At 44.1% G+C, this 9,891-nt stretch overlaps 1 protein-coding gene across 2 annotated transcripts in view; it reads left to right on the top strand.

The window, feature by feature from the left end:
* Positions 1-9,891, top strand: part of ALDH1L1 (aldehyde dehydrogenase 1 family member L1) — a 75,468-nt gene that overhangs the window by 42,533 nt on the left and 23,044 nt on the right. For both annotated transcript variants that reach the window (XM_027863815.1, XM_027863816.1), the window contains 4 exons: positions 1,627-1,777; positions 2,450-2,520; positions 4,059-4,164; positions 6,935-7,022. In XM_027863815.1, the coding sequence (XP_027719616.1) occupies positions 1,627-1,777; positions 2,450-2,520; positions 4,059-4,164; positions 6,935-7,022 (416 nt within the window). The remainder of the gene's footprint in view (positions 1-1,626; positions 1,778-2,449; positions 2,521-4,058; positions 4,165-6,934; positions 7,023-9,891) is intronic.

The raw sequence follows: 9,891 nt of genomic DNA on the forward strand, positions 1-9,891 counted from the left end.
ACCGTTTTCCACTTAAGAGAGGAAAACAGTAGGGATGCGATTAGTGACAGCAAAGGTAAAAAAAAAAATCCAACTACAAAGGGGACATGGCAGGAAGGAATACATTACTAAGGAAAGATGGCATCTTTTCTGGAAAGTTTTGAGGAGAAGGCAGACCGCCTTTTGGTGTGGCTTAGACACTGTCCCCCCTGATGTGCCACCGGGTACCATGAATCAATCAGTGAAATCAGCCAGTTTTTTGCTGGGAGAAAGAGACCCTGGTATGCACTGGGGGACAAACAAGCAGGTAGGTGTATAGCGTGAGTCCTGTTGTCGAGCAGCTTACAAGGAATTATGCTAACACGTTTACATATTGCTTCTTAATTATCCAAATAAATTTCCAGAGAGCTTTGAAACAATTCATTTCTTGCAGTTACCAAGGGTGTCATCGGAAAGCTAAGTAACAGGTCCAGCAGGGGGCAGTGTTCTCCCAGTAGTCACTGAAGGCAGCCTTCAAGGGACCAATGATGATGAATTCTACCCACCTCCTGATAAAGAATTGTTAGTCCCAAGGAATTTGTGTGTATACACACACTGTATATGTATACATACAAAACATCATATTAAACTATATATGTGTTGTATACCTATATATGTATTGTATATACATACATATATGTGTATATATGTACACACACACACACACACACATACATACATACACGTATATGTATGCATACCCTAAAGAGAGAGAGAGATGGCCAACGTGATCATTGTTTTGCTTGACTATGCATGTCTGTAACTGGGATTTTGTTCTTATTTTTTTCCAGTGGGGTGAGGGTAGTAGGGAGAGAAAATAGCTTTTTTTTTTTTTCATAGAAAAAATGTAAAATGGAATCTTAAACAATACACAATGTGAGAATACTGAACTAGGAACTGGAAGAGCCAGCTTCCGGTCCCAGCCACTCCATTAACTTGAGGCTACTTCTTGTCATTGTTTTAATTTGTGTCAATGTCCCTTGGTTTTACATCACCCTCATTTCCAAATGTGTCCTCCTGCTTCCCATCTTCTCCACCCTACTCTGTAACCCCCAACACCCTACATCACTCCTGGGGTCATTTCCCCCCTATAACAGAAAATAAAAAGGAGAGGAGATAGTTCAGTAAAATTAACTCTCCCAAATTAACCATGTCTGATGGTCTGTGGTATGCAATCTTTCATACCCATAGTCCCTCACCTTTGAAATTGAGTGATGTACTTAAGTGGGAAAGAACACCAGACTGAGTTAGGAGATCTGAGTTCTAGTCATATTCCTGTCACTAGCCAGCTATGTGACCCTGGGCAAGTCATTTAACTTTCTGCTCTATAAAAATGAAAAGGTTGGTCTAGATGCCTGCTAAGTTCTTCCCAGATTTATGATCCTCCATCCTTAACTCTAAGACTTTAGATGTGTAGTGTAGACTCTACATGTGGTAGGGCTTCAGAGAAAGGAGACATCATTGTGGGCCTGAATAGTTAGGGGAGGCTTCATGGTGGAGGTGGGATAAGACCTGGGCAGTGAGAGATGGGGAAAACAAGATGGCGGTGGGAGGGTAGAGAGCAAGATGACAGTGTCCATTCTTTTTCTTTCCCTCTGGTCTGTCCAGGTTAGCTGATCTCATGGAGGAACACCAGGAAGAGCTGGCCACCATTGAATCCGTTGACTCAGGCGCCGTCTACACCCTGGCCTTGAAGACGCACGTGGGCATGTCCATCCAAACCTTCCGCTATTTTGCAGGCTGGTGTGACAAAATTCAGGTGGGATCCGTCAGGCCCACGCATCATCAGCCTGACCTCCTTTCTTAAAGTCTGAGTCCCCAAGGGTCAGGTCAAGGTCCCCCCAAAAAAGGATTCTCTGAGGATATGGGGAAAGAGGAATGGGCACCAGCCTCCTGAGGGGACTCAGGAGTTTGACTCATAAGTTTCCTTCTGCCTGTTCCGGAACTTCAGTGGCCTGTGCCCTTCAGAATGGAGAACCCCCAGATACCTAGGATAGAAAGAAGTTCTCATGGAATTTAAGCTACGTTTTAAATCTCTACGTTCTTAAGTACAAAGTTCAGTAGTAGAGATAGAAAGATGACTACGATGCAGGGCCTGCTTTCAGGGAGCTTGTTGTCTCATGAAAGGAAGGACACTTACATAAATAGCTATGATGCAAGAAAAAGTAAGATAATCATAAAGGAGGAGTCACGGAAACCCGTGTGGTTTATACGATGGAAAGAACCCTGGATTTGGAGTTGGAGGCTATAGCTCCACCACTTGATGTGTTACCTTACACTTTCTGTTCTACTTTAAGGGACACCTGACTTCCTATTCCCAAGCCAAGGACAAATTGCCAAGATCTCCAATGGGCAGTATACACCTACCTGGGGTACAGGGGAGGGAGAGGAGGATTAAAGACCTTGACACATCCTTGTGTTTGGTTTCCAGGGCACCACCATCCCCATTAACCAAGCAAGGCCTAACCGCAACCTGACCTTCACCAAGAAAGAGCCAGTTGGGTGAGTCCCATCACTTTGGGATGCTTTCATAGAAGAGTTTGGTGGCAAAATTGTCAGAAAATTGGACCTGGTCAAATGGGAGACCTCCCTCAAGACTAACTGTGACCCTACTTTTGTGAGAGGCAATGTGGTGCAATTAATGAATTAACAAATATTTATTAAGCACCTACTGTATGCCAGGCACTGTGCTAGATACTAGGGATAAAAAGACAAAAGTGAGACAGTTGCTGCCCTCAAGGAGCTTACATTGTATTGGGGAAATAACATGTACACATAAGTTTATGCAAAATCTGTGCAAGAGAAAAAAAGATAATTTTAGTGGGAAGAGGTACTAGCAACTTGGGGAGGTGGGGGGGAAATGCAGAGGGAGAGTAAGGACCAGAAAATTATCGTTGCTATGAATAGAGTACTGGATTTGGGGTCATAGGACCTGGTTTTAAATACTGGCTCTGTTACCTACTAGCTGTGTGATCTTAAACATTTCACTTAACCACTCTGGTCCTCGGTTTCCTTGTCTGTTAAATGAAGGGTGGTCATACTGCAAGGTCCCTTCCAACTCTATATCTATGAGCCTCTCAAACCTCTCCAAAGATGTAACTAATCAGAATAATCAAACTAAGCCCACACTGGGAGGGATGCTAGTAGCTTCGTCTGGGGCCATCTGACTGGAGCACTCACTTGGAGAGGCTGATCCCCACCCTCCACTCCCCTCAGACTTCTAAAAAAGACCTAGGGCTCAAATGCAAACAGTCTTTCCAGAAAAAGTCCCCACTGGCACCAAGCAACACTAGAAATAGCTGTCTGGGCAACCCAGGCACAACAGCCTTGTCTTTGGGGCCTTCCTATCTCATACCATATCCATCCCTAGACACTCATTCCTTTGTGTTAAGAAATTGAAGACTTCCATAAATAAATTAGGAAGCATTATATAAATAAATTAACAAGTTAAGTGCATACTATGTGGCAGAAACCTTACAATGCAAGTATTTCAAAAGAGTTGCTTTGAGGCTAATGTGGGCATGATAGATAATTTCAAGTATTTGTAGGGTCATCCTATAGAACTGAATCATAGTATATCAGGTGGGAAAGGGATGATGCTGGGAGTCTGGAAGATTGATGGTGCCTTTGTCAGGAATAAGGAAGTCTGGGGAAAGGTAATGAGTTCTTTGGACATGTTGAGTTTGAGATGACTGTTGCAAACATCATCTCCAAACAGTCCATCTGACAGATGAGAAAACTGAGGCTGCAAGAGGTAGAATGACTTGGCAGAGAAGAAAGGAACCTTCGATATCAACCAGTAGAACCTCTCCATTTTGTAGATGAGGAAAATGAGGCCCTGAAAAGTCATGATGATTTAGTAGCAGGGCCAGGTCTAGAACTCAGGTCTCCTGGATCTGAGTCTAGGCTTCTTGCCAGGTTTCTCATGCTGGAATATTAGAATCACAGAGAGGAGGCAGGGAAGATGGAAAGAGGCAGTATGGGGTGGGGGAAGGAACCTTGCTTGGGCAGGACTCACTCCTGCTCACCTTGGTATTTAGGGTCTGTGGCATCGTCATTCCCTGGAATTATCCCCTGATGATGCTCTCCTGGAAGACTGCTGCCTGCCTGGCGGCTGGGAACACACTGGTCATCAAGCCAGCCCAGGTGAGTCACCTCAAGGTGCAAGGCTTGTTGACGCTGATAGGGTGGGGAGAAGGGGAGAGGGTAGGCATAATTATAACAATGTGTGTTTCTCAAATCTGAGTCCTAGTGGGAGATCCTTCTACCGTGGAACTCTGCAGAGTAAGCTATCCATTTGGCCCATCATTATACAATGATCCTATCCTTGAACTTTCATTTTCAAGCCCAGGGTTTGCTAATTGGGTGGGGGGGGGGGAACTCTCCTCTCCAGCCATCTCTCCCAGCAGGCTAACTCCAGGGGTCCTGTTTCTTTTCTGGGCAGCTACCCAGCCATCTCCACCTTTACCAAACATTTCAGCCTATCTCAAGGTAGAGGGTCTAGTACTCAGGTAATATTATGGCTTTATTATTTATAGAAATGTCAGAGTGTCATGGGAAAGCACTAGACTGGGAATCAAGACTTGGGTTCGAGTTCTGACCCAGCCACTAGCTAACACTGTGACTATCGGCTAGTCACTTTTCCTCGTCTGTAAAATAGGAAGAGTAATACAAATACTACCTACCTTCTGTGGGTATGCCAAGGACATACAGCAAACACTTAAATGCTTTTTTATTCTTTCTTCATAAGATCATCTCTTTAATAAGAGGATTTGCTTTTCATCAGCTGAGACCAAGACTGTGGGTCGCAAGATTAATGCAGGAGTAAGGAGAGGGGAAGGGGGTGCCAATAGACAGGAGTTATTTGAAGGGGAGGTAAGAAGACACAGAAACTGGTTTTTACCAACTTTACAACTTTGCTGATGAAATATTTTTTTTTTGGCTTGGCAATGGGGTTAAGTGACTTGCCCAGGGTCACAGAGTTAGTAAGTGTTAGGTGTCTGAGGCCGGATTTGAACTCAGATCCTCCTGAATCCAGGGCCGGTGCTCTATCCACTGCACCACCTAGCTGCCCCATTGCTGATGGAATATTACAGAAGATCAGGACAGAGAGAAATCAGTGTGGGTTGGAGCTGTTGCAATAGTAAAGTCTCTGTGACTAACTCATATGACTCTTAGAGCTATACACCCGGCTCTAGTCCCACATCACCAATTACTTATTGGACATTTCCAGCTGAATGTCCCAGAGTCATCTCAAACTCTACATGTCCAAAGCAGAACTCATTACCTTTCCCCAGACTTCCCTCTCTCTGACAAAGGCACCATCAATCTTCCAGACTCCCAGCATCATCCTTGCCCCCTCACTCTCTCTTACCCCACGTGTCCAATCAATTGCCAAATCTTGATGTTTCTCCCTTTCCAATATCTCTCGTATCCAAACTTCTCTACTCACCTAGCCACCATCATAGTTAAGGTCGTCATCGCCTCTGGACTTTTGCAATGGCCTCCTGCTTGGTCTCTCTGCCTCAAATCTCTCTAATCCATCCTGCAAACAGCTTAGAAGTTGAAATGTCTGACCATATCAATTCCCATGATCATTGAACTCCGGTTTGATAGACAATGGGGAGCCTCTGAACAATTTTGAGGTGAGAAGTGACCTCGGTACATTGGAGTCATCAGTTGATCCTAGGAATCAACAGTAACCTGTTATTCCTAAGATCAAATAAAAATGCCTTTTATATAAATATGAGGCCATTTATAATTTGGTTTCAACCTGTCTTTCCAGCCTTACCATACATTACTCTTCTTCATATGCTCCCATCAAACTAGCTATCTTGCGGTTCCTCACACACAATAGTAATCTTCTATTCTGGTGCCTTTACACAGGCTGTATGTACCCCATGGGAGGCCCTCTCCAGTCTATATCTGACCACTGGACTCAGGTAGTTCCAGAGGAGAGAGTGAGGCTGGTGACTTTGCACAGCCCTCCCTAACTAAAATCCAATTCACTTGCAAGTCATAGAGTCACCTTCCTGATCTCATGGTCCTCTTGGAGAATGAAGGACAAACAACAACAATGTTCTCCATGTCTGGAATCAATTCCCTCCTCACCTCTGCCTCTTAGAATCCATAACTTCCTTCAATGCTTCCTCCGCACAACCAGCATCTCCTATATCAAGTCATTCCTGATTCCACTCCCTACTTGTTAGGGCGCCCCCCAGTAAAAAATTACTTTCCATGTATTTTAATACATTCTGCGCACATTTACACATTTATGTTTTGTCCCTCCTGATAGAATACAAGGTCCAAGAGGGCAAAAATTGTTTCATTTTTGCCTTTTGTATCCTCAACATCCAGCATAGTGTCCAACACACAATAGGTGCATAATAAGTGATTGTTAACTGAATGATTGATGACATTGAATATGCATTAGGCATTTACTCTATCCAGGGCATAGCACTAAGTATTGCCAAGTCTTCCCAGAAGAGAAAAGAAAGAATGGAGTCATGAAGAAAACACTGGACTTGGAATCAAAAGGCCCAGGCTGGAATTCTGGCTCTGCCACTTACCTTGTGACCTTGAACAAGTCACCTCCTTACTCTATTTCCTCCCCTGCTACAAGAAGGATTAGTTGGTTTTTAAAGTCATTTAAAGCTTGAGAGGATCTTAGTAGTCATCTGGTCCAATCCCTTCATCCTGCAGCTCTGGAGAGATGGAGATGCTGGAGGAGGGCATCCTGGTAAGGAGAAAGGGGTGAGCTTGGTTGCTCAGCTGGAACCATTTAATCATATCAAAAATGATAGCTTCATTTTTCTATGTGTGACGTCTGGAAGTCACCCAGTGCATAAAATAAAAGAGAAAGGCCTGGGAGGGCCGGTGGGTCTGAGACTGTGCAATTCTCTTGCTTTATCACCAGGTGACACCACTGAGTGCTTTGAAATTTGCAGAGCTAACAGTGAAAGCTGGCATTCCCAAAGGCGTGGTGAATGTGCTACCAGGATCAGGTGAGAGGGCAGTGTTTCCCTGTCTCCCTTCTCAAGAAGAAAAGGCAGGACATCTCAGCAGGCCAACTTCTCCGTTTGGAAGTCCTATAGGGAGCTTGAGCATCTCCAAAGACCAAGAATCTGACCTTGGGAAAGGGCTAACTAGGAAAAGGGGATGGTAGTAGCAGTGGTGGTGGTAGTGGTGGTGGTGGTGGTGGTGATGACACTACTACTAGTACTACTACTACTACTACTACTACTGCTACTACTACCACCACCACCACCACCATTCCCTCCTCCTCCTCCTCCTTCTTCTGCTACTACTATTACTACTACTACCACTACCTCCTCATCCTCCTCTTCCTTCTACTATTACTACTACTACTAATAATAATTAATGATAATAAAAAACAATGGGCAAGTGAGGGATAAAGTAGAAACAGCTGAGAACTGAAAGTTATGTTAACCATTTGGGAGCTCAAGGTAAATCTACCCGAGTCTACTTCACCTGCCATCTTGTATACAGTCATGATAATGGTTAGAGAATACTGACCTTGGAGTCAGAAAAAGGACTGGGTTCAACCTGATAGCTGTGTGATGGTGGACACTTCACTTTAACCCCTTTGGCCCCCACCTGTACAATGAGAGGATTGAGTCGATCACTTCTGAGGTCCCTTCTGACTCAAAATCTATGATCCTATGATCATTTATGAAGCACCTACTATGTGCTAGGTGCTGTGTACAAAGGTGGGTGTAATGGAAAGAATACTAAACTTGTAGTCTGAAGACCTGAGTTTGAGTCTACATTCTGATATGTATTATCTATGTGATAGGTACTCATCCTCTCTGGGCCTCAGTTTCCCCATTTGTAAAAAGAGGACATTGGACTGGATCCCTAGGGTCCCATCCAGTAATAACATGCTACAATTCTAAGTTTGAGAGAGGTAGCAAGGTGTTGCAAAGAGATAACTGAAATAGGAAACAGTGCCTGGGTCCTGGTCCTGACTTTGCCACTAACTGATAGTGTGGCCATGGTCAAGTGAGTTCTCTTCTCTGAACCTCAGTTTACTCCTCAGTAGATCTGGAATCAAAGATCCTCAAGGTTCTATCCAGTTCTGATTTTCTAGAATCCAGCCCTCCATTTATTCCATTCTTGGACCAAATGCTAGTTCTCTGTCCACACACAGACGATGAATTACACACAGCCATGGTCTAGCTGCTTGCTTTCTTCCTTAATTAACTCAGCAGCTCTCCAGGAGCCAGTAGGAGGATGGGGGTGGGTAGGACATCCCTGACGATCTGGCCTGGTGATTCCTCCAATGACTTTCCTACCCACCTGGTACAGTGATAACACATCTGTCAGCAAAGGCCTAATTGAAACTCTAACTAGGACATCACAAAAGCACCCCTTTCTACCTCCTGACTTCTGCTGAAAGGAGATGGGTTGGGGCGGCAGAATTGGCCTGCATTTCATTTCAACCTTCCCTGACTCTGTCACTGGCTGGGAATTTGCTGGATCGAGGGTGAGGAGGTAAATGTCATCTGCTCAGGGAAAGGGAGCCAACAGTCCTGGGATCAGTGCCCAGCTTTGCTACTGGCTTACCTAATAACACTAATAACAATACCAGTGATGGTGTTCATACCTCTACCTTATTTGTACTGCCCTAAAAACACATTCACACCCATTACCTCATTTGTTTTGATGAGGCAACCCTGTGAGACAGGACAGGTATTATCCCATTTTACAGACGGGGAAAGGGAATTTCAGAGAAGGTGACTTGCCTAAAATCACATGTGTAGGGAGGCAGCATGCCCTACTGACAAATAACGGTAATGGGAAATCACAGATTTAAAGCCAGAAGGGACCTTGGAAGCCATCTATTCCACCCCCTTCACTTTAGAGATGAAGAAACTGCCAAGATATTTAAGTGACTTGCCCGAGGTCACATGAGTATCAGAGGAAGGATTTGAACCCAGGACCTTTGGCTCCAAAGTCAATATAGAATTTAGCTCTCAAGGAATAGAGTAGGAAAGAAGTTCACCTCTCTTGCCCCTTATCCCTAATTTTGCTGTCCTTGGGAGCATTCAATCCCAAAGACCCAATGAAATAAATAATTAATAGGCATCTGTTGAGTGCCAACTGTGTACCAGCCCCTGTGTTAGGCACTGGGGATGCAAATGCAAATATATGGGGGGAAGAGAGAGAGAGAGATAGACACAGAGACAGAGAATGAGAGAGAGAGAGAGAGAGAAGAAGAAAGAGAAAAGGAAAAAGAGAGAGAAAGAGAGAGAAGCCTATCCCTTAAGGAGTACTCTGACTACAGAACCCTCCCATAAAAGCCGTTCTGTCCCATAGCACATTAGGTCTGAAAAGGGGACCCTTAGGGACTATTTACACCAATCCCCTTATTTTCCATAAAAGGAAAATGAAGCTTAAAGACTGAATTATCCAACATCTCACAGCTTCTACATGATACAGTGGGGACTGAAACCCTGACTATGGACAGCCTAGTCTAGTCCTCTTTCTACCACAGCAGGCTGTAGAGGACTTTGAGATTAAAAGCCTTTGACATTCAAAGGAAATGAGTTCTAATGGTAGACCTTCAGACGGTGAGACAGGTATTTCTATAGCATCACACAAATAAAATCATGTATTCCAACATATAAGGCCAGCCCTCATATGTAACCTGTTTTCTTCTGCTGCTTATACTGCCTGGGGGGCAGGGGGCAAATAAGAAGATTCTATAATATGGGAGATTATCAGAGCTGGAGGGGACTGGTGAGATCAATTAATTCCCCATTTCACAAAGAAGGAAACCAAGGATAGGATATGTAACTGACAAAGATAGATAGATAGATAGATAGATAGATAGATAGATAGATAGATAGA

This window comes from Vombatus ursinus, unplaced genomic scaffold (genome assembly GCF_900497805.2).
Source record: "Vombatus ursinus unplaced genomic scaffold, bare-nosed wombat genome assembly UNPS02014773.1, whole genome shotgun sequence".
Taxonomy (NCBI): domain Eukaryota; kingdom Metazoa; phylum Chordata; class Mammalia; order Diprotodontia; family Vombatidae; genus Vombatus; species Vombatus ursinus.